This window comes from Pteropus alecto, unplaced genomic scaffold, assembly GCF_000325575.1.
Source record: "Pteropus alecto unplaced genomic scaffold, ASM32557v1 scaffold135, whole genome shotgun sequence".
In the NCBI taxonomy this organism is placed as follows: domain Eukaryota; kingdom Metazoa; phylum Chordata; class Mammalia; order Chiroptera; family Pteropodidae; genus Pteropus; species Pteropus alecto.
Genome location: NW_006438076.1, coordinates 562,389 through 587,909, shown reverse-complemented (window position 1 = coordinate 587,909; position 25,521 = coordinate 562,389). Strand labels below are relative to the sequence as shown.

The 25,521-nt window shown below is 40.7% G+C and overlaps 1 protein-coding gene and 1 pseudogene across 3 annotated transcripts in view; one reads left to right on the top strand and one right to left on the bottom strand.

Moving 5' to 3' along the window:
* The first annotated feature begins 4,026 nt into the window (after positions 1–4,026).
* LOC112482518 lies at positions 4,027–4,145 on the top strand (annotated as a pseudogene).
* Positions 4,146–16,530: 12,385 nt separating this feature from the next.
* ARHGAP32 (Rho GTPase activating protein 32) overlaps positions 16,531–25,521 on the bottom strand; it is a 173,907-nt gene continuing 164,916 nt past the window's right edge. For all 3 annotated transcript variants that reach the window (XM_006915185.3, XM_015592038.2, XM_015592040.2), the window contains 2 exons: positions 24,007–24,983; positions 16,531–22,691 (listed from right to left, as the gene is read on the bottom strand). In XM_006915185.3, coding sequence (XP_006915247.2) covers positions 20,436–22,691; positions 24,007–24,983 — 3,233 coding nt within the window. In that variant the 3' untranslated portion in view covers positions 16,531–20,435. The remainder of the gene's footprint in view (positions 22,692–24,006; positions 24,984–25,521) is intronic.

Here is a 25,521-nt window from a genome sequence, read left to right as displayed (position 1 = left end):
AGTCTAACGTACATATACTTGGAATCCAAGGAGAGGAGAATAAAAACAAGGCAGAGACAATATTTAGAGAGATAATGTCTGAGAACTTTACAAAAATGCTGAAAAATATTAAACCATAGATTTAAGAAGTTCCATATCCTTAAGCCAAGTACATTAAAAATATAGGTAACATATATACATATATGTATATACATCATTTCCATATATACATACACTTTAGTAACATACTTCAAAAAACACAAACAAACAAACGATAGAGAGAAGATCTTACATGCAGCCTGAGGGGATGAAAAAAAAGAACTATCTAATTGAAAGCTGACTTCTTAATAGAAACAATGGAAGTCAGAAGGCAATGGAAAGAAAATATTAGCCAGCCTATATTCAGTGATGATGTCCTTCAAGAATGAAGGTGACAATAAAATTACAACTAAACTTCAGAAAATCCATCATTGAGAATCGCCTGAACTCTAGCTGAACAGAAGTCCTATAACTAAGGATATATGGAAGAAATTACCTTGAGACTGGTAGGTGGGGTGGAGATGCAGAACGAGCCGATCCCACGCCCATGTGTGGCAGTTAAAAATCAAGAGGGATATCTCAGCTGTAGAGGTCCCCTGTAAGGAGCAAGGGGGTCCCAGTCCTACACCAGGCCCCCCAGCCTAGGGGTCCAGCGCTGAGGAGAGAAGATACCATAATTTCTGGCTGTAAAAATCAGCAGAGACTGTGGCTGAGTGAGATAGAGGGCAGCTGGAGTGCAAGTCATTCCTCTTAAAGGGCCTGTGCATGAACTTACTCAATGACGGACTCACTTGCTCTGAGTTCCAGCACTGGGGCAGGCAGCTGAAAAAGTGCTAGGGACATATAGGGAGGAACTGAACTGTCTGGCTTCAGGGCGAGGCCTGGAGGGCCAGCTTTATCCCAGAAAGAAGTGCTGGCAGAAACCATTGTTTCTCTGTTGAGCCCCCGCCCAAGCAGTCTGCATGTGCAGGTACGTACCATATCTGAGTCTCCATCAACCTGGCTAACACCTTCACCCTGCCCTAGTGATTCTCTGAGATCCCGCCCCACTCATTTGCATGTCCACACAAGCTGCTTCCAGTGACTTTTCCATACAAATGATCTGTCTTGGCCTGCAACAGAGCCCCTCTAAGAGGCCCCAGAACCAACATGCCCAGTGGCCAGTGTCAGATCACACCAGAGCACATCCAACCACCTCCACAGAAGACATGCCCAAAGAGCAGATTTGGCAGACATCATAGCCCTGCTAAAGCATATCCTGCTCTGTAGGGTCAGCCTTTGCACAACAGCTCCTCCACTATAGTCCTCAAAAACAATCAGCCTGAGGCTCAGTCCCTCCCATTGACTTACAAACAGCTATCAAAGCTCAACTACAACAGGAGGGCACATACAACGCACTCAAGGGATACATCTGGATTACCTGGTTCGGGTGACCAGAGAGACTATGTCACTAGGTCCAACAGGACACCTACTACATAAGGCTACTTTACTGAGAGTGGGAGACATACCAGCTCTATGTAATACATAGAAACAAACACAGGGAGGAAGCCAAAATAAAAAGACAAAGAAACTGGTCCCAAATGAAAGAACAGAACAAGACTCCAGAAAAAGAACTAAACAAAATGAAGACAAGCAATCTACCAGAGGCAGAGTTCAAAACCCTGGTTATAAGGATGCTCAATGATCTCAGTGAGAACTTCAATGAAGAGATAGAAAACATAAAAAAGAACCAGTCAGAAATGAAGAAAACAATAACTGAAATGAATAATACATTAGGGGGAATCAACAGTAAGATGAAGCAGAAGATCAAATCTGCAATTTGGAAAATAAGGTAGCTGAAACCACTCCATCAAAACAGCAAAAGGAAAAAAGAATAAAAAAAAAATGAAGATAGTTTCAGGGGCCTCTGGGACAACATCAAGTATTCCAACATTTGCAATATAGAGTACAAGAAGAAGAGAGAGAGCACAAGAGATTAGAAACCTATGAAATAATGACTGAAAACTTCCCTCATCTGGAGAAGGAAATAGACATATAAGGCCAGGAAGCACAGAGAGTCCCAAACAAGATAAACCCAAAGAGGACCACACCAAGATACATCATAATTAAAATGTCAAAATTTAAAGACAAAGAGAATCTTAAAAAGCAGCAAGAGAAAAGTAGTTAGTTACCTATAAGGGAGCTTTCATAAGACTGTCAGCTAGTTTCTCAACAGAAACTTTGAGGGCCAGAAGGGATTGGCACGAAATATTCAAAGTGATGAAAAGCAAGGAACTACCACTAAGCTGACTACCCAACAAAGTTATCATCTAGAATTGAAGGCCAGGTAAAGAGTTTCCCAGACAAAAAAAGCTAAAGGAGTTCATCAACACCAAGCCAGTATTACAGGAATGTTAGAGGGACTTCTTTAAGAAGAAGAAAAAAAAGATAAAGAATATGAAGAATAAAATGGCAATAACTACAGATCTATCAACAATTTGTTATGTTAGAGGGACTTCTTTAAGAAGAAGAAAAAAAAAGATAAAAAATATGAAGAATAAAATGACAATAACTACAGATCTATCAACAATTTGTTTTCATTTAAATGGATTAAATGCTCCAATCAAAAGATGTAGGGTGGCTGAATCGATAAGAAAACAAAACTCTTACATATGCTGCCTACAAGAAACTTACTTAAATTGAAAGACACACAGAGACTGAAAATAAAGGGATGGAAAAAGACATTTTATGAAAATGGAAATGAGAAAAAAAAGCTAGGGTAGCAATACTTATACCAGACAAATAGACTTTAAAACAAATGCTATAACAAGAGACAAAGAAGGACCCAGTAATCCTACTTGTGAGAATTTAACCGAAGAAACCAAAAACACTAATTCTAAAAGACATATGCATCCGTGTGTTCCTTGCAGTATTATTTAGCCAAGATATGGCTTTAGCAACTTAAGCGTCCATCAATAGATGAATGGATAAAGAAGAAGTGGTACATATGTACAATGGAATACTACTCAGCCATAAAAAAGAATGAAATCTTGCCATCTGTAACAACATGGATGAAACTGGAGGATATTATGCTGAGTCAAATAGGTCATACAGAGAAAAACAAATACCATATAATTTCACTTATATGTGGAATCTAAAAAACAAAATAAACAAACAAGCAAAACAGAAGCTAACTCATAGATAACAGAGAACATTTTAATGATTGCCAGATGGGAGAGGAGGTAGGAGATGTCTAAAAAAAGGGGGAGGCATTAAGAAGTACAAATCTGTAGTTAGAAAATTGTCATGGGGATGTAAAGTATAGCATAAGGAATATAGTCAATAATATTATAATTAACTATGTATAGTGTCATATGGGTACTAGATTAATTGGAGTGATTACTTCAGAGTTTATATAAATATTTAATCTCAGTGTTGTACACCTGAAAGTGATATAATACTGTATGCCAACTATAATTGAAAAATAAAAGATTATTTTTAAAAATGAAGGTGAAACAGAAACATTTTCAAATAAATAAAAACTAAAATAATAGCATACCCACACTAAAGGAAACAATAAAGATGTTATTCAGACAGAAGGAAATGATCCCACATGGAAGTCAAAGATCCAGTAAGACATGAAAAGCAGTGAAAATGATAAATATATGAGTAAATTTAAACAAATATCTGGACATTTGATATATTTTTAAAAATAAGATATTGATTAACTTTGGAGAAAAGAAACCCTTTTTAATAGTTGGTGTTATACAATTAGATATCCATAGAGGATAAGAAATACTAAACTTGACCCCATCTCACACTGTATGGAAAAATCATATGCAGGTAGATTGTGGATCAAAGTATAAAATGTAAAATAATAAAGCTTTTATATTCATGACCTCATTGTAGGAAATGACTTTTTAAACAGGACATAAAATTTATCATACATAAATGAAAAAGTTGGTAAATCTGACTAAGGTGAAACTACAACTTTGTTCCTCAAAAGATATCATTAAGAGAGTGAAAAGAGCCTACGGCCATGCCGCCCTGAACACGCCCGATCCCGTCTGATCTCGGAAACTAAGCAGGGTCAGGCCTGGTTAGTACTTGGATGGTAGACCACCTAGGAAGACCGGGCTCTGTAGGCGTAAAAAAAAAAAGGGAGAGAGAGAGAGAAAAGATGAGTCACATGACATGTTCTTGGCCCTGACCTAACTGGGCTGGGCTGTGAGAAACCTGGAACCATCTGTGCCCAGATGACATCACAGTCATGTTTACAGCCTGTGTGTAAATCTAAAAGCTTGACTAAATATGGGAAAGCCTGAGAACTCTGTTTCCTAATCTAAACCCTTTTGAAGCACAGGAAAACCTGGTGGGGTTAGGTCAGGGCCACTGTTCAGTGTCTCAGTCAGGTGGCTGCAACACCACCTACACTAAAGAAATGATTGTGAAGACTACACATACGTGGATTCTGTTCAAGTGACCTTGTTTTTTCCTTCAGAGCTAGGCTAGGCTATGAAAAAAATATTGGAACAAGGAGTCAGGTATATTCAGGATTAGGCTACGAATCTCAAAATTCTTCCAAGTGAATGTTTCTGGGGCTACTGAGAAGGCAGTAGAATTCTCCAGATGAACAGAGCAGGCACCATGAAATTGGTTAAAGTCCGGAGACCTTTCGTTCCTCCCGCATCACAGGTCTCAAGAATGTTTTCCTGGCTATTTTGACTCTTCTTCCTTCCTTAACTGCAATCCGTGTGGATCTCCCAACTAAATGTGTTGGTCTTTTTATTAGTTTTCTAAAGCTGCTATAACAAATTACAAACAACTTAGCTTAAAAAACTTAAAAAAACATATATTACTGTCTTTCAGTTCTAAAGTTCAGAAGTCCAGATGACATGAGTCTCAGCGGGCTAAAATTGAGTTGTCAGCAGGACTGTGTTCTTTTCTGAAAGCTCTACAGTAGAAGTCATTTTCTTGCCTTTTTCAGCTCCTAGAGGCTGGCTGCATCCCTTGGCTCATGGCCCCCTTCTTCCATTTTCGTAGTGAGCAATGGCAAGTTGAGTATCTCACACCACATCACTTCAACCTTGCTTCCATTGTCACATCTTTTTTCTGAATCTCTTCTTCTGCCTCTCTCTTCCATTTTAAGGACTCATGATTCCGTTGGGCCCAGGGAGAATCTCTCAATCCTAAGATCAGCTGATTTGCAACCTTAATTCCCCATTGCCTTGTAACCTAACACAGTCACAAGTTCTGAGGATTAGAACATGGACATCTTTGGGGGCCATTATTGTGCCTACTGCAGTGCTTCATTAGCTAACTAGCTTTGCCTGCTCAACACATCCTCTAACCAGTGTGTGTGTGTGTGTGCGCGCGCGCATGTGCTTCATTCACATGCTTCATTCACATTTGAAAGTGTAGCCACTGATTATCAGAAATGTGAGAAAGGATTCTAACAAAGAACACAAACAAAAATAAACAGATGAAATGAAATTAAGGGGAAAAAAGGAATGCAGGGGACAAAAGAAAAATAATTAAAAATAATTAAAAACTCCTCTAATATTTCAGAGAGATAGGTCCTGCCTGGATTCATTAAACAAGAACAAAAGGTGTTAAAGACAGAAACACTCAAAAGACAACAGAACTCTTGGATATCCAAATTATAGAAGTAAAAAAAAATCAATATGATTAATTTTTAAATGAGTAAATATACCACAAATTAAAAAAAAAAAAGTCAGAGATGAAGAGTAGAAAAGAGAAATCAAAGATCGATCCAAAAGGGTGAACATCAAAACAACAGGCGTTTAGAGAGATAACTGAGAAGAAAATATCAAAGAAAGAATGTTTAGATCCCCAGAACGGAAGACCGTATGTTTCATGATTGAAAAGGGCACCGAGTGCCCATCTCAGCTGTTGAAAAAAGACCCCCATAAGGGTACATTATCATTAAAACTCAGAACACCAGAAAAAAAGAGATCATAAGTTTTCAGATGAAAATAGTTCACAAATAAGGATCAAGAAGCAGAATGGCATCAGACTTCTCAACAACTAGATTTGCCACAAAAGGTAAAGAGCAATACCATCCAAAATACAAGGGGAATTTATTTTCAGATTAGAATCCTATACTAAGCGTAATCATCAAAAAATATGAGTAAAAAAATAAATGGGTATTTTCAATTACTTCCCCTGCACTTTTTTTTTTTTTTTAATCACCAAGAGGGAATAAAACAAGATAGGATGGGATCCAGGAATCAAGAGATTCCTCGCTGGGAGAGGACAAGGGAATCTCACAATTGCCGTGAAGACCACGGCTCTAGAGCTGAGCTGGAGGAGGAAGGGCTGCCAGAGAGAACTCACGATGCCCTGCCCCCCGAAAAGAAAAATACACAGAAACAGATGATCCGATGTGTTGAGAGCCATATTGAGAAGATAGTTACAGTCTTATAGCCGAGGCTGAGGATGAATTAATAGGTACATAGAAAATATTAGATATTGATTAAAGGATTCAGTATTGTATCTAGAACAGAAAAACAGAAATGGGAGAGTGCCTATGTTGTGTCATTGGGACAGGGGTGGGGCAGTGACCAGACACAGTACCAGCAAAAATGGATTCCCCTCGTACTACATGGTGGGAAGTCAAGATACAATGCTTAAAACTGAAAAATCAAGAAGCGGTACATGATTTAGAAATTGGGTGGTAAATACCAGAAGAGATACCTAAAAGAGTTGAAAAAGGTTGTCGTCTCCGAGAAGTGGGGATTAGAAAATGAACGAGAACTGACATTTTATTACAAGCTTTGTTACCCTATTTGACTTTGAAAACTAATTACTTGAATGATTTTTATTACAGAAAATTTGTTTTACAGGTGACAGCTATTATAATATTGGTTAAATTTATATGCTAGCTTGAAAACCTTCAACTCTGTGGAGGTGCTGGAGTAACTCTGACATCCTACGGGGCATACCACTTTGCTTATATGCTACTTCTCTCGTGTCAGAGCATTTTCTCATCTATCACTCCATTTGCCATTCAGCAGTTTCTGGGTGGTCATCACTGCAGTTACCACCCCCGTTTTCAGATAAGGCAATGAAGCCTTTAAGGGGTAGGATAACTTGGTCAAGTCACACGGCCAGTTGCCTCGAATTTGGAATCTGTTGGGTCTAAATAAATTAGTCATGTTCTTATTAATAAAGAAGCTGTGACCAAAACCAAAAATTCCTGATACCTAGTCCTGATCTGATTCGATGAGACGACATTTCATAAAATGTGTTCTGAAGAAATAATGAACGAGATGTTCTGCAATCCAACACTACACACTCCTTCTAAGAGGCTTTAATGTACCGTGGTGTAGTGTAGATCTCTAAGAAACTTTGCAGTTAAATAAACAAATAAACAAACCTATTTAATCCATTATTTTCCAAGCCTGGCCATCATGCGATCTTTTCGGGATGGGGCTGGGAAGGCTCCCACTAACGATAAAGATGGTGAAACAAAACTCGGGGGACAGTGCACTGGGACCAAGTTAAGCCCTGGACAGGCAGAGGAGTGGTGGGCAGGATTGGAAGGTTCTAGAAGGGAGACTGGCGACATAGCTCTTTTCCAGGAACAATGGCTCCTGAATCATGGATGACACTAAATTTTCTGGGGAGTTCCTTCTAAAAATGCAAGTTCTCTGGCCATTGAAGAGGCAACTAACTTAGCAGCACACAGAGATCTATATTTTTAAAAAGCTCTGCAGGAAATTCTGATGTGCATCCAGGTTTAGAAACTCTGCCAAGCCCTGCCTGGACTTAGCATATAAAAATAGAGAAGCCAGATTCTCAATATTTTATACCATTTCCTTAAAACAGCAATAAACAATATTTGAGAATCTAGAAACACGAAATCATCCTTAGAAATTATGGAGTCATAATGAAAGCAAACTCTCACTAGAGTTCTTAAGACAGATGGCATTTTTATCCAAAAGTCCTATGTGTCACAGTTCGAATCTAACCCTCTCTTTTTCAGTGCTGGCTCCAAAAAAGTAGCTCCTTATATTGGCTCTCGGTTTTTGTTGCCAGGTCACTGCTCTTAAACTGCCTTTGTAAAAGTAGGGTGTAAAGAGATGAAGAAGAAAGCAGTAGCCTACTGAATCATATCTGGAGGCCTGAGTGAACCTTTCAATAAACAGGAACACTTGAGAATAAAAAGTGTGTCAACAGCACCATCTGGTGGCTTCTTCAAATTACCAATTTCTATGAAGTAGGCATGTCAAGTCTGTGTCTGAAGAGACTCCTTGTGGCTACAAAGGACAGCCCTTTCCTGGGGGGCTGAGCTTAGGCAAAATAGCAGTTTTCTAAAGTTACTTTTTTTCATGACCTCTTTCTTTCCTAAATACCATTCATTCATTCATTCATTCAACAAACCTATTTGAGTACATACCATGTGCCAAGTTCTCATGGAGCTTACAAACTATTGAAGAGATAGAGACAATTAATAGATAAATAAATAAATAAAAATAATTTGAGTGATAAGTGATATTTATAGAATTAAGGAGGTGACGTGACTGAGTGGCTACCTCAGATAGGGTCATCAAGGAAGGCCCGATGTAGTGGGATCTCAATGAAGAGAAGTAGCCTCCATGAGAAGAACATTCTAGGCAGAGAAAACAACTCGCACAAGGAACCTGGGACAGGAACAGGTTTGGCATGGGAATAAAAGAAAAGGCAAGGCCACGGTGCTATCTAAATTGTCCAGGGAGGGAGAGGGAGAGGGGGAGGAGAGGGGGAGGAGACAGAGAGGGGGAGAGAGAGAGGGAGAGGGAGGGGGAAAGGGAGAGGGAGAGAGAGAGAAAAGGGCAGAAGGAAGGGAGGGAGAGAGAGAGAGGGAGAAGTCAGGGCTTGATGGAATAGTTTGGGTTTAATTCCAAGTGCTATTAGAAGCCTTCGCATGGGGCAGATGCCAAGATGGGGGAAGGGAAGACGAGTGCTCCAGCTGAAGAGAATAGCACTCTCACTTGGCAGTGGAGCAGGTAACTCCCAAACGACCTCCAGGTGGCATAGCCCATCAATCCTTAGGATTTCACAAATACAACACAACCTGAGGGTTGGGAGGGACTTCAAACTTCACTCCAATTACACATCCAGTGATTCAGTCCCTCCTACAACATCCTTGCTCAGCATTACGCACTTCAGATGGCTTCCACCATTACGGTAATCAGAACAAGTCTAAATTCTTTTCTTCTGAGACCTCTGCATATACTTAGGCTGAGTGTCATGCTTGTTGCCGCCCTCCCAAGTCTCTCTTTCACCATAATGTGGGTTACGAGTTAGCTGAGTATGTTGCTGAGGAACTCAGAAGGCAGAGTAGGTGATCAGGTACCTTCCCAGATGGTAAGGAGGCCTTTGGACAAGGGTCACATTGTCTAAGATAGGGGACAAAAACTGTCCATCTTCGGAAGGTGAAAACACCCCAGAAAGCCAAGATTACCTTAGTAGGAGAGCGATGGTATCAATACGCTATCCTGGGATATTCATTTGTTACTAGAGTAGCAAAATATTATTTGAATCCAACATTGGATGCTTTTGCCTCGCCCCAAGGAAGCCACCCCTATATATTTTAATTAAGTTTTTTTAAGTGTCATAAAACCCAAAAGTGTCAAGAGAGCCTTTGGCACCCTAATAATAAACTCTGGTAGGAAGAGAACCATTTCCCACCTTTAATCAATGTGAAACACTTGCTAAATGCCATTGAGGAGCGCAAGGGAAAGGAGGGGCCAGGTGACAGTGAAATCCAGAGCCATGACAATGACTTTCAGAGTTCTTGAAGTTTCTGGGGTCTTGGAGTCCCAGTAACTTTATCCTATACAGTCTAGGAAACATCAATGAGCTCACTTCCTACACTTTTATTTACCCGCTTTGAAACTCAGGTAACTTGGAGAAGCCGATCATTCACAGACTAACTCATTTACATTTCCCCATATTCTACCATCCCTTGGTACATAGGTTACTATATATTGTTGTTAAAAATTATTCGAACCTTATTCTTTTTCTTCTCTTCGAAAGTTGTTATCCTGGGGAAAAAAAGGGTTCATTACATCTTCTCAAACCCACACCCAAAGATGCTTTTGTAGGATGGATTTGAGTGTGGGAAGAAAGTCTTTCCTGGACACTTATAATATCTCCATTCCTCCCCTCCAAGGAACTCCCCATCACCACTTTCCAAACATTGTTCAAAACTGACCTCCTTTAAAAAGATTTTCTAATTCTAGCAGTGTCTAGTCACTCTGGCAGTTGAATTTGAGATAATCTAAGCCTACTTGCTTTCTTTTGGGGCGGGGTTCATCAACCACCACCAGTGGTTTGTGCTTCTAATATAGGAAAGCAGATCAAAAAAGTGATGTTGGACTCATTCTTGCTACTAGAGAAAGATAACCTGTTATATTCCAGTACCCAAAGGGTTTCCTAGTACATGACTTTCATTACATTATCATGGATAACAGACCCATCAGTTCACTCATTCAACAAATATCGATGCACATATTATGCTATAACACTGTTTAAGGCACTAGGATATAAGTAAACAAGACAAAGTTCTTGTCCTCTTGGAGTTCACATTCTAGAAGAGATACAGATATTACACATATCAGAAAGCAGAATAAGTGGCTTGAGAAAAATAAGGTGCTATTTTAGGCAGGATGGTCAAGGGAAGTCTTTTCTAAGGTGGTGACATTTGGGCAAAGACTAAAAGAGAGAGCAAGCCAGGTAAACGTATCTGGGACCTGAGCACTGTTGGGGGGAGGATTGTCAGTGCAAAGACTGAAATGGAAGTGGCCTTGGTACATTTATGGGCTAATGAAGAGGTCAACGAGGACAGAGTGACGGGGCAGGGGGAGGGTGACTCTCAAACAGCATTTAAGGAGTAGCTGTGCCCCTTTGCAAGCCTTCTTCCATGTCTCTGGGACTGTAGCAAGATACAGCTTCTCTTTACTTCCAGAAGCTTTTCTCCAATATACAGTCAGAAATTTGTGGGTGCTGGGCATTTCTTGCCACCATTGTGGGACACTCAAAAGTGACACTTCCTCAGGAAATCTGCCAGCCCTACACTGACTCGTCGCTCCCCTGTCCCGGCGCTCCCCCCACTCCCCAATCCCCCCCCCACACACACACAAGCACAAGGAACTATTATTCCTTGACTTTCTCTCAGGGAGTTTTAACCATGTTTTAGATCATTTTCCCATGTTATAATATGGTTGTCAGTAATGTAAGTGGAAGAGTCTGAGTAGAGAGCTAAGTGCTGCGGCAGACGTTAGTGCTGCTCACCGCCACCCAGTGGGGCTCTCCTTTCAGGCACACAGCAGACCACACCGAACCCGCCACCTTCCCTGCAGTGGGGCATGATCTGGAGACTAGCTCTGGCTCATGAGCTATGAGCAGGGATGACTTGTATTACTTCTGGGTCACGTTCTGCGTCTACTTGCACAAGAACCTCCAGTGCTCTCCTCCCTTGCCACAGCTTCCCATGAATATGAACATGAGTTTCAGATGAGGTCTCTAACGGATGGGGCAGCCCCTCTCAGCCCTGACGGCTGACAAGCCACACAAAGGACCATTACCCAGGAGTCACCTGGACCTGCAGCAGACTTTGCTTGCGCAGGAAATACACCTTTTTGTGTTAAGCTACCGAGATTTTAGTGATGTCACTACAACATAAACTTAGCCTACCCTGATAGGAAGGGATTGCTTTTCTTGCAAATGAATAGTGTCTTCACTGTGCCTGTGTTATGGGGTTCAGGATCTTTGAAAATTCACTTTGGGCAGCAGAGTGAGAAAAACTGCAGGCTCTGAAGTCAGAAAGCTTGGGCCCGAATCCCTTTTAACCTCAGAGGAAGGAACTCAGGCACATCACTTATTTTCTGGGCCTGAGTTTCTTTATCTGTGAAGTGGCAACAAAATTAATAATGCTACTTCTCATCACTGTTAGAAAGACTTGAGTATTAACATACGTAAAACACTTAGAATAGCCTGGTACGTGTAACTGAACAGTAAATTGTTAGCACTATTACTTACTATCAAGGCAATCACTACATTCTTCTGTGGATAAGCATTTTGCTTTAACAGATCTTGAATCAAGAAAAAAAAAGTATATATGTTTAAGAATAATGGAACGACCCTTATTATTCAAAAATGGAGAAATAATCTCTCTTAGCAACTCCCGTCAGCAGAGAAGGCACAGCTCACAGAATCTCATAAGCCCACTGCCCTCAACTGCAGTTATCACATTCAATGGAATGAAAAGGAGACAACGTATCTCTAAAACAGAAGGCAACATTGTTCAGTAGTCATAATCAGCGCTATCTACATAAAGGTCTCCACTGAATAATTGCAATATATTTTTAGAAAGCAAGGGCTTCTCCACTGCCATGTCATGCTTCGAGTTTCACTGTGAAGTTTTATTTTAACCACTAAATTTGTCTTGCATCTCTACTTACCAAGGCTCTCTTCCTGAAAGGTGTCTCAACTACATGAAAAGTTGACCCAACTGATTCAGTTTTTCAGAAAAGTTGACCCAACTGATTCAATTCTTAATAATATAATTGTATAAGCATAATATAACCCTTTAACCACTGTGTGGCCTTGTACCATTTCAAAGTAAAAATCCTGGATAACTTTTATTGGGTACTTGCTCTCCTGCTAAGCCCTTTAGAAACATCTATTATCGAATAATGCTGCTTCTCATCACTGTTAGAAAGACTTGAGTATTAACATACGTAAAACACTTAGAATAGCCTGGCACATGTAACTGAACAGTAAATTGTTAGCACTATTACTTACTATCAAGGCAATCACTACATTCTTCTGTGGATAAGCATTTTGCTTTAACAGATCTTGAATCAAGAAAAAAAAAGTATATATGTTTAAGAATAATGGAACGACCCTTATTATTCAAAAATGGAGAAATAATCTCTCTTAGCAACTCCCGTCAGCAGAGAAGGCACAGCTCACAGAATCTCATAAGCCCACTGCCCTCAACTGCAGTTATCACATTCAATGGAATGAAAAGGAGACAACGTATCTCTAAAACAGAAGGCAACATTGTTCAGTAGTCATAATCAGCGCTATCTACATAAAGGTCTCCACTGAATAATTGCAATATATTTTTAGAAAGCAAGGGCTTCTCCACTGCCATGTCATGCTTCGAGTTTCACTGTGAAGTTTTATTTTAACCACTAAATTTGTCTTGCATCTCTACTTACCAAGGCTCTCTTCCTGAAAGGTGTCTCAACTACATGAAAAGTTGACCCAACTGATTCAGTTTTTCAGAAAAGTTGACCCAACTGATTCAATTCTTAATAATATAATTGTATAAGCATAATATAACCCTTTAACCACCGTGTGGCCTTGTACCATTTCAAAGTAAAAATCCTGGATAACTTTTACTGGGTACTTGCTCTCCTGCTAAGCCCTTTAGAAACATCTATTATCTAATTTAGTCTTCACAGCAACCACAAGTAGTAGGTGCTCTTTTTAGTCCCATTTTACAGATGAGAGTGCCATGGCTTAGAAAGGGTTTTAGAAAGTTTTAGAAGGGTTTAGTAGTTCAGTAAGGGCATTAGAATTAGTAACAGTCTGAATTCAACTATTCAGCTATTCAGCTTTAAAGCCTGCTTTTATTAGAGCATAAGCTTGTGTTGAGTGCCTGGGCATAAACTTCAGCTCCACCACTGATGACCAGCTGTGTGACAGTAGGCCAAGACTTCAACCTCTGTGTGCCTTGGCCTCATCTATAAACTCATGGGTTATGAGGAACAAATGAGTTAAATGATGTAAAATGCTTACAACAGGGACTGGAACTATAGTAGAGTAAGGACAGTGTTAGCTACCAGTTGCTGTTGCCCCAAATTGACAATTAGTCAAATAAACTAATTATATGCTGGTAGTTCTTGTAAAGGTTTTGGTGACAAATGAGGGCACATCACTTGGTTCTAAGAGTTGTTTTCCAGGAATATAGTATTTCAAAAACTGTTGACTGCCTAGAAGTAAATATGCATTAACTACACTTCCTAACCAGCCTAAATGTCTCACACCCCACTTAACTATATATATAGAGTTGATAGTAGTCATTTCACCAGTTTTAGTGAATGTCGAATTGTCTTCTTATATTGCTTATCAGCTCAATTAGTCTCAATTTCTTTGTATGATTATTAGTTTTGAATCTGGGCTTAATGTTTAAACACCGGGGACAGAGAAATTAGTGATAAATTTCAGGGCTAGTATCACTGAAGTGATGGGGAACAAAGATGCAAATGAGAAAAAGTGGCAAAGGTTGATGAAGTAGAGATAGCTTCTCTGAGAGGTCCATTAAATATGCCATCTAGATCAGTATTTCTCAGCTATCTGCACCAGAATCACATGGGGTGGTTGCTAAAACTGTAAATTCCTGAGTCCAATTCCAGACCTACTGAATCAGACTACCTGGTGGCTGTTCAAGGACTCATGTTTAACAGGCTCTCCAGGTGCTTTGTACGAATTCTAAAGTTTGAGAACTCCTTGTCAAGTTTAAAACATAAACCAGTGGCTGAGAAATCTCAGGATGCTTTTCAAATGTTTTTAGGGAATGAAAAAAGAACACTAATTGAATGACTCAGTGACAGGTGAAGCTGTCTATGCGTGCGACACTCTGTCTTCACATTAGAGTTATGTGTGGCTGCTAACTATCTTCTGTGGACTACCATTCTTCTATGGGGAGAAATACTTGGTGGTTATTAACATGGAAAAGTGTCTAATCCTATAGCTTCCTTGCAAAATGTCAAATGCAGGGAAAACTTACAGTCTTTGTTTCAGTCTCCCTTCTCAGTATCTTACACAGTAATCTCACCTTCTGAAACTTTGCTGCCCGAGCACTGCTAGAAGAAAAGGATAAGAGGCTCTGAGTGATGACAAATAGATGACACAAAGTCTGAATCTTTCAGGGCCCCAGTTCAGAACCTTTTTTGTTCACCATTTTGATATGCTTATTTATTTTGAATGATTATTTAGAGGAAGAGAAAGGTTTACAGGTAGTTCATAAACAATAGCAAGAAGTGACATTAGAAAAAAAAGAAGATACAGAAAAATTTTAAAAATAATTCAAGAAGATAAAGGAACAGAGGTGGCAGGTCATTTGGTATAGAAGCAAACATTCCTTTTGTATGAATGTGTCCCCCCAAGCAGATCACTATATTATAGTGCAGTAATCCATAGGTATAAATGATGAATCTTTAGGTGTTGACAGCAAAGTTTATGGTTTGAAATATATTCTGGAAACATTCTATTTAAAATAAAAATTAAACCTCACAATCTTTTTTAAGAGGTGCACTCTCAACTATGTGAGAAACAGAGTTAGACAGCTGTCTAACTAAAACGTCCTACTTCAGGTGGTGGCAGATGCCCAAAGTTTTTGCTGTAATGGGGAGTCAATATTAAAATGTGGCTTTTGCAATGAACCACACGATTGAAGTCTCAAATATCATCAATGTACTTGTCTCCAATTACTCAATGATACACATTTTAAGAGCTACGTACTATATTTTCATCAGTATAAAGGAAGTTTGGTGATGAAATAGAAATGAGAGTCCCAGAAAATTAGAAATGAGAGTCCCAGAAAATTAAGCAGAAGACACAATGGAAATGTCATATATGTCTCTTCTTTAATCCCATCGAGCAGTTTCCATGGACACACCTGTTTACGTCTGGGAGTGTTTATGGAAAGCGGATGTTCTATCTTTGCTTCCGGTCTGGAGTGTGGCATGCAGGTATGTAACAGATGGCTGGCTCACCTGGGTCATCCGTACTAAGCAGGCAACTTTCCCTATTCACTGGCAAAAAAAGAAAAGCTCTAATATTTTAGAATGGTTTGTAATTTATGATTCCCAGTAGGAAAACTAGGATTTCAATAGCTGAATATTGGGGGGTTTTGCCTTCAAAGAATCCTGGTAGATACTGAAATGTTTCTGAGAAGAATTTTGGCACAGGAATACACTCTGGACCCCACCAGGCAGCTGGGTTACTGGCAGCACTTGTTTTATCAAAGTATTTTATCTGGGTTTGACACAAACCAGCTTGCCACAGGTGACCAAGTTTAAGAGATGATTCTTTTCTGGTCATTTTATTCTGAAAAGTAAATAGAATGTCCAAGATGGTTTGTGAGGATCTTTAGAAATATGGATATTATTCAGAATCTCCTTCTGGAGTATCCTAAGAAACCAAATCAGTTTCCTGGGAGCTGCAAGCCTGAGGTAGCAGGTCTGCCGAGGCTTTCCAGTAAGATTGAAGGGCCTCTGCAGTTCTAAGATACTGTTTTGACTTGGGGAAAATATGGCCCAGCAGCATACTGTGGCAAATAGATATAAACAGGTGACATTAAATCCTTTCCATCAAATAACATACCATTTGAGATAATAATCTATAATATATAAACATTAACCTTTAGGTCTGAATATCCCCAGTCAACCGCCCTAACTTGTAGTTTGTTATAATTCGTATTAGGTTAAAAAGGAAACACACACAAAGAAGTCTGTTTTAACCTGAAATAATTTTGTTGATATTTGAATTGCTTTCAGTGGGACATTTGCTTTAAACCACAGGGTTCTCCATCTGGATTATCAGAGTACAAAATCTCTTCTCTTCCCCCACCCCCAGCCAAAACAAAGAAACAAACAAAACCCCCAAACCCACACTCAGCTTCAAATAAGTTTTGAAGAAATGAGACTCTAAATATTTACATATGGGTCAAGAAATAAATCACAAAACTATTTACAAAAATACACAAGCTTATATGCATTAACAATTTACACCAGTTCACAAAAATATTAAAACATAAAAAACCACTATATAAATTAAAATTAAGAACTCAAAAAGTATGATCTAAGACTTCCTAGGATGCTTCTCTCATGCAGGTCATGGTTGAAAATTCAGATTTTGCTACCTTAGAATCTAAACTGTAAAACATTTTTATTCTTTGAACACTAACAGTACTAATCAGAAAAGGAAAAAAGACCCTCTGTGCACACTGACATTATCTTGCACACAGTTAAAATATACCATTCCTGACATTTCCGTAACACACAGTACTGAAAATCACATGCTCTAACCATTTGGAAGTAACTTTCTGATATACTCTTGCTTTCATTATCATTTCCTTCACACACTGCTTAGAAGATTCTTTTCCAACACATTTGCGGAGGGTGGTGGGGGGGCGGGGGTGGCGTGACTGACAGGGCGGGGAACAGACATATGAACTTTGCCAGCTCCTTAACTAAAGGGGCAAATTGCAAATTTACATTGTATGCATCTATTGCTGCTTCAAATGTGTTAACCTACTCTCTATCCCCACTTACATTAATGGTTCCGCTTCTTTACAGAATTAGTTCTAGAATTTTTCAACCTGACCCTAACTTCTAAAAAATGCTTTGCCATTATAAAAATGTTCAGGCCCTATCCTTGGGACCATCCCAGGGATTGCATGTTTAAAAGAAAACTGAATACAGTAAGCAATAAGGCTCAGATGAAATTTAGTAAAAAAAAAAAAAAAGAAAATGAAACCTCTGGGGCTGTTAGCAAAGTCTCTGGCCAGACATCCAGGGAATATTTATTTCAATCAAACTATGGCATCAGAATTTTGCCAAAAAGATGAGATCTGGAGACATGAATATGAAAATACTAATAAAATTATGGGTTTAATGCATAAGGCAGCTCCATTTCCTTGATCATAATGCTCCATGTCAGAATTTGAAATAGTAACATTTAATTAACCTATCTGTGAAGTCACACACAAGGTGAACTATGCTGAGGTAACCTGGCTCACAGTGATTTGCCATCCAATTTCTACCCTACAAGATTAGAAAGGGAAAGATACAGGCAAAGTCCTTCAAATAACTGAATCCAAAGTTAAGGCTGTATCTACATACATTAAGTGAAACAACTCTAGATTTTGCTGAAAGTTTGTGTTTCACACTTATACCAGAAATTTGAGTCCCTATTCTGTATTCAAAATACGTACCTGATATTTCTAAGCCCATAGGATATTAATAAAGTGATTGCTTTGAGGAATTAACCTTAGTATTTATAAAATAGACTTCAATTTCAGGAGTAAACAATGTGTGTGACAACAAATCCACAAATATTAAAATTGGACAGGACTTCTTCAGCCACATCCTTCTGTTTCTTTTTAATTAAAAAAAAAAAAAAAGCTGCTTTAGAACAGTGTGAAATGTTTTACTAGAATTACTAGTTACCAAATACCATTGAGAAAAAAATCTGTTACTAAAGCCATCTGTACGTCCTTGTCACACCAGCTCCTCTTTGTAATCACCATGCTGCTGGTGAGAACTTACAGGGCTTGTGTGATCCCAAAGGGGCCATGAGTTGCCTACTTGAGAAAAAGATGGTTAAGGTAAAAAAAATTAGTGCTGTGTATTCACCGAAGACCAAACTCCTGCGAACAGCACCTGATGTTTGTGTGCTAAGTGGAGGATTCCTACCTCGTTTCCCAACATTGCGAACATATGCTAGTAGGGTCTGCACTTTTAATGGAGAGGCCTAAATTTCCACAGACCTTTTCACATATAGGTATTTTAGATTTCTACCATGATGTTTATTGACCCCCTCTGATCAATTCTGGGGGAACAACAACAACAAAAGACCTTATAGAGTATTTCCACATATAAATACATGTGTTGTTCTTAAAACTTTCTTTTCCTAAATATAAACCCTTAAAATGCAATCACTTTTTTTTAAAATAAAAAAACTGGCATGACTCCTAATCTTTATACAATTTCACAGCAATAATAGCAGCATAAATTTAGCCTCTTAAAAGATTTCTTCCTTTGCTCTAAATAGAAGTTAATTCCAAGTTTTAAAAAACCAGAGCAGCGACCATCCAGTAAATGGAATGAAATTCTCCTAGGGTCTTCTACAAACTGAGCATTTAAAACATGTGCATGTATAAAAATCAAGTATTATTAAGAGTTATGGAATGAAATGACAGTCTAAACTCGTTTTGTAGATAAAGGACTGCCTTGCTAGTCTGGCATATATGTTATGGGGTGAGTTGAGAAAATGGAATGGATTAGGCTAGAGGCATCTGCTCCAACTCTAATCAGGAATGCAACTTTCAAAGGAAAGTCCTGGGTACTGAACATGTTTAACATGTCTACAGAGTTATACGAACTATATACTTGAACTGCTGGTGTAGATGGCAATTACAGTAGACTGCGATTGCAGACGTAGAGTGAACAAACAGCACGCTGAGTCCTCAGGACGGAAATGGTAACCGTGCGGAATTCCAACGGGTGAAATGGGGCTGTGTCCTAAGCGGTTATTGCAGGAAATTTCAGTTTTACTAACAGGTAGCTACTTTAAGAATTCCCAAGAAACCTGTGCTCTGGTTTAAAAACAGAAATTAACATGTAGGTTTGTAATCATGATAAATTATGTGTGTTTATCCAGTCACACCATGCTGGGGTTTTTAAAATGAAAAACTTTGCTTTAGTAGAACACACGGTATGAAATGTTTTTACTAGGATTACAATTTACCAAATATTATTTAGGAAAGAAATAGCTGAAAGCAGGCAACACATTAGAAGCGTTGATACGGTTTTCTGGTGCTAAGAGTGTTCACTAACTTCCACCTGAGAAATGCCTGTAATTCTAACTTTTAACAATCCTTTCCACAGTGATGCGAGCCTGTTCACTGAACCGTGAGAAACAGCTAAGAAAAATAAGAATGTGAAGACCATGGCTCAGCCGGGGTATAAGTGGTCTGACATTTTATGATGACCCCTTATAAAATTCTTAGTCTTAATTCCCTCATTTTTTAGTTATAATTTGCTAAATGTCCCATAGACTTATCTGAAGGATCAGGGAGAAGTTTTTCTCAGACCTAATTTATAATTTAACACACAGACCCTTCTAAGACAAGGAGAATGACGTGAGAAAAACTGAGTGTCAGTCTGGGCAAGTGTCATAGGTATTGAAAAAGTCAGTAGGAATGCAACAGAAAACGCAAAAGCCTCCCAAGAAAAAGATATAAACTGCTCTGAACTATACAGCAAATACTAAGAAGGACAAAGTCAAATTCAAATTCAGGTAAAGGCAGTCCTCAGGCTCTTACAAATTAGCTCTATATGGCAAGTATGCTCTGTGACAAATTTCTTTACTAGGTTTTCAGCACAGTGCTTTATAATCATTCAGATCTCTTTTAATGACAAAAATGACAGTTTATAGTTGGAAGAGGTGGTAATAAGACAGGAAGGGAAAAAAGATGGTGACTTATTTTTCTTCTTCTTATTTTTTTTTAATGTGGTCGGGGGATTTGTAGCTTTTTTTCCTTTTTCTTTTTGTAATCTTTTTGGTTACTGAAAAAAATAGAACAGTCCACTGTCCAGCAGAGGCTGCTTCAACTCTATTGCTCGCAGGGCTCATTCTGCATGGATCTGTGTTTCAGGATGCTGCAAGGATAGCTCTGTGGGCAGGAAGGCCCCCTGACCCAGAGCTGTAGCGTATGTCCTATTCTGCGGGTGGGGAAAGCCAGAGGGCATATACGCCCCCATTGCTCCTCCTCCAAAGCCTCCTCTCTGGTGCTGGGGTGGGGAGTGGTAGCCCTCTAGGTTGTCATACTGGGACACAGCAGTCATGCTGCTCTGGCGCTTGCCATGTGCTTGGTATTGGAACAGCACACCAGGGTCCCTCTCCATGTTCTGGGTATGATGGAGCTTCAGGCTATGACTCCTCTCCGGTTTAGGGGGTGGGACTGTGGACTGACTGAAGTGTTCCTCCTCCTTGTAGCAGTCTCTGGAGTGTTTTTCTGGGGCAGGAGGCTGCCAAGCCCGAGATCTCTCCAGCTCTTTGGAGAGCCTTGCCTCTTTGTGGTTCAGTCTTAAAGATTCCTGCCCTGGTGTAATATACTTCCCTCCAGAGTTATGGTAGCTGATGGGCTCAGAAGCATCTGGGATCCCTTTGGACCCAAAATCTAACTGGCTGGCTCCCTGGGGGTAAGGTGGCCCATTTTTTGATTCACACAGTTGCCTATGGCTTGCTTCCTGATGTGCCCTGTGCTCAGGTAGACTACAACCCATGTCATGGAGCTTCCTGTTCCTGAGACTGCTCTGCTTCTGCGGGAGGGATGGTTTCTCTGACTGTCCATTGCCATGTCCTCCATGGTGATGGGCTCTATCGAACTCTGGCTCTGGATGCTTCCGATAGAAGCGGTCATCTCCCTCAGGACTGATGGCCTTGGCTGGATGCCGCCCCTCCTTTCCCTCTGCCACTGAGAGAAGTCCAGTTTTCCCAGGATCTGATTTACTGCGTAGATGGATGACATAGATCCCACCCAGGTCGTCCTGCATAGCCGGGGTCATATTATCATACTGGGACATGACAGGCCCTTTCACCTTCTGCCGAGCCCGGCTCTCTCTCCGGATGGACTGCATACGATATTTTTCCATGTCTTCAAAATCCCATGAGGTGTAAGTGTGCTTTACATCAGCAGTTGGAGGAATGTTCACTACATTATGGTCATTACCAGAGAAATAGCCAGTCACGGTGGCCCGGGGACGTGGAGGCAAACCAGCATAACTGTACAAGTTCTTCCCTTGCAGCCGAGGATTGTAGAAAGCAAAGTCACGATTGGGTAACCGGTGAAGGGGCCTCAGCTGTACGGTGCTATAGGCATCCACATCGCAGAGGGCTCCGTCGGGTCCGTAATAGGAACTAGAAGAACTGGAATATGGGCTATACCGATAGTGGACCCGACCATTCTCAAAGTAAGGCTGAAGCTGAGTTACATGATAATCTGAGCGGGCCTGGGAGGACTGATATGGCTTATACTGATACAGGGGTCTTGAGCAGTAGGCTGGTTCATCATCTGGGGGAACTTCTGTCCGTGAAATGGGAACAGAGCGAATCATGGCAGATGGTGGGGCATGGAGAGACTGGACTCTCCGGATGGTAGGATATGGTGGAATATCTTCGGGGTAACAACCACTTCTCATGGACGAGCTCAGAGAAGATACATACTCAACCCGGCTGCACGGCTTGGCATGGTGTCCAGACACATTTCTTCCCGGGGCCACATACGTGTTATATCGAGGACCCACGGAGGCTGGTGGCTCTGATCTGGAACCATACACTTGGTGTTGCTCCAATTTATTGTGATGTGGAGGTACACTCTGGGGACGGAACTGGCAGTTTGGAGTCATATTGAAATGCAAACAGTTTTCTGGACCAAAGTGTTCAGTGGTGACATCAGGCCTAGCGAACGTGGAATAAGTAGTTTTCTGAGACGCATGCTTAGGTTGTGGGACAGGAAGTGGTAAAGGCAAAATATCATCCATGGAGGCTGAAGAAGCAGTGACAAAGGGATGATAACTGGAACTGCTGGTCGCATCTGCAGTGCTGGAGTGTATGGCAGCAGCAACTTTACCCTCCATTGTCCTGGCAGGGGGGACTGGTGCAGGAAAGCCACAGGAAGTGTGCACTGGGACAGACTCAGCACGCAGGTGTAGCAGTGGGGCCCTGGCACCTTCCCACATCTTTTCAGGGAGGCCTGGCTGGAGAGCAGGAGTAGAGACAGGACACTGAGCAGCTGCACCGCCATCGCTCACAAGGACAGGAGCCAGGTCATCCATGGCTCTGGGTTCAGGTGGCCTCTCTGGAACTGGAACTACTCCTTGAACCTATTGAAAGATGGTAATATTATGAGTTTATTTTCTATGCTCCCCTCTACAGAATCAAACTCTACTAAATTTATAACTCACAAACTTAAGCTATTTAGGTAGGAAATTTGAAATTCCTTAAGTCACGTGGTAATGTTGGACAAGACAGTAGGCCACCCTGTCCCCAAGGCCAGAAAACGGCCTATGCTGCTATCTGGTGTCACAGACATTACCATCTTTGGAGAACTGTTCTAATTTATGATAGGTTTGAAGTGTGAGATGAGGTTGCCTGCCATTATCTTAATGTGCAGACCAAAAACAAAGGTTTAGTCAAACAACAGTCAAGCTTAAAAATACATACACAGTCTATCTGTTTAGCTTGGGCTTGACATCAAGAATATTTTGTTAAACAAAAAGGGTGGATTCTACCTGGAGAGATTTTTTAAGTGACTCATAGTTGCACAGAGTTAGCAGTTTAAGCCCCTAAATCTCGGGAAGGGCAATAAAGTGACTTGTCTAAGGTGACATTCAACAGTTACTGCCTCTCCCTGTCTTCTACTCTGGTCTGTGGCAGCAGAGGCCAAACATGATCCTCAAAGCAATGCTGCAAATATGGCATCCTTGAGAAGCAGCTGCTGGAAATAGAGTCCTCTGCTAAACACTAGATATTGAAGTACTTTTAGTTCAAGGTGACCATAAAAGACCTAAAACACTTCTTTTTTTATATGAGAAAGTTAGGAAGAAACTTTAGCACTCTGCATACAACATTCTCTCATCGAAAGAGGTATTTCACCGCAGAACAATCTGCTGGTTAGTGTTGAGAAAATAACAAAAGTCCTAAGACACTGTGATCTCATACTTTTAAAGTCTGCAAGGCAGTCTTATAAATGTCTTGAGACTAAAGTACTTTCAATAGGCAGATATGAATAATTGGCATAGGGTGGTTAAAATGACTTGCCCAAAGTCACGAGTCAGTGATGGAGCTGTGGGTGGGGGGACCAAAAAACCCTGCAACCCTGACACCTAATGCCCAGTTTGACTCATTTGATCATAATCGCTTTGTATTGCTATGAAGAAACTGCCTAGATGCTTTAGGAAGGCAGCAGTTAGCAAGTATAGTTAAAGTACAGTCATTGCATAACTGCTCCTTTCTCAGAGAAAAAACAGCATCAAAGTAAAGGCAGATTTTAACCTCAAATGGGAAATGTTTCATGGAAACCTGTCAGAGGACTTAAAAATAAACGTCGCATCTGACCCAAAGATAACACTCTCTGATGCAAAGTGACATACCTTTGGAAAAAGTGTATTTCATCTCATTGACTTTCCCCCTTCTTACCTTGTGGGAATTATTTAATCCTATATTGGTGGCTGCTTGTACCTGCCCCACCACTGGTAACTGCTCTGCTGATCTCTGGGAAGGAGGTGGGGGAAGCGGGCGATTAGTTCTATGAGGACGCTGAAGGGTGGCGGCAGCAAAATCAGCTGCGGTGCGTTGTTCACCCATATCCCAGCTGGCTTCCCTGGTGCTCATTTCAGCTGTTGCTGGAGCAGTTGTCACGTAAGCCATGGTGGCTGTGCTGCTATTCTCTTCAGGGGACCCAGAAGGAGGGTAGATTTTGTCCCTAGGCAAATTAGATGGTATAGATTTGTCTGCAAGCTCTGAGGGGGGATGGGGCTTATCCGCACTTGCACCAAGATAAGAAGGGGGTTGATCTCCGCTGAAGAAATGAAGCTGAGACTGGTCCTGATCTGCAAAAGAGACAGTCGGCACGACAGTCTTCCTCGACTGGTCTTCAGGGAAACTTATGTGATCGTCAGACTTAGAGTCTATTAAGGGAATGGAAGTGATTCTGGCCTTTTCTGGGTCCCCAGATGAATAGGTTTGATGGGGCTGACTCCCCAGGAAGTCTGCCTGGTGGAGCTGATCCCCAGATTCAGTTGCACTGGAATGTGTGCGATCCCCAGGAGCTGCTGTGTCTGGCATGAGCTGGTCACAGCTCCCAGATGCACTGTTCTGGAGGTGGAATGGCTCTGCAGGCCTGTCAGGTGGAAAGCAGGCTTTATCTTGAGTAACATGGGAGTAAGAACTAGGCAGCTTATCTTCAGTTGCAGCCACTGCTACATCTCCATAATTTGTATAAGCAGCCTGGGAAGTCCCTGGTCTCTTCAAGGACTGAGTTGAGGCTTGTTGTGCAGACTCAGCTAACGCTAGCGCCAACAGGCGGGCAACATTTTTCGGAGGCGGTGGTGGTGGGATAAGAGAGACTGAACTGACAGGAACGGAATCTTGAGGGGGGTCATGGATAACTGCTCCTGGTGGGAAATTGGGAAAAAAAATGAGAGTGAAAAGGTAGCTTGTGTTATCCTATATGGAAAGCCAAATACTCCCCATTTGATCACTAAAAAATAGGTGCCTTCCATATTTCAAAATGGCAATCCACGATCTTCTATCCCACATGCAAATGTTGTAGAAAACACATCTGGTTCAGAGGAAAACTAAAACAAAGAGTGTTTAAGGATTAACATCTCCTCTTGAATTGCTACAGAGATGGGGGGGAAAAGCAGGTCCCTTATCTGGCTCAGAAAAGAATGCTTAGAAAACAAGCTTCAAGTGCTTGCAGATGGTTAAGAATAGTTTTTACAGTTGATGGTGTAGGCTGGCTGGTTAACTTGTAAGGCTATAATATAGATATTTTATTAGCAGAGAAAACAGAATCAAGAGCTACGAAGCTGTGCAAAAAATTATCCATGAATTCTGACTGTCCAAAGAGACAACGGGACTTTATGAAGCTTGGAAGCAGGACCACTGGCCCTTTGGGGCATTCCTTTTTGACTGATTTTAATTTAGGGC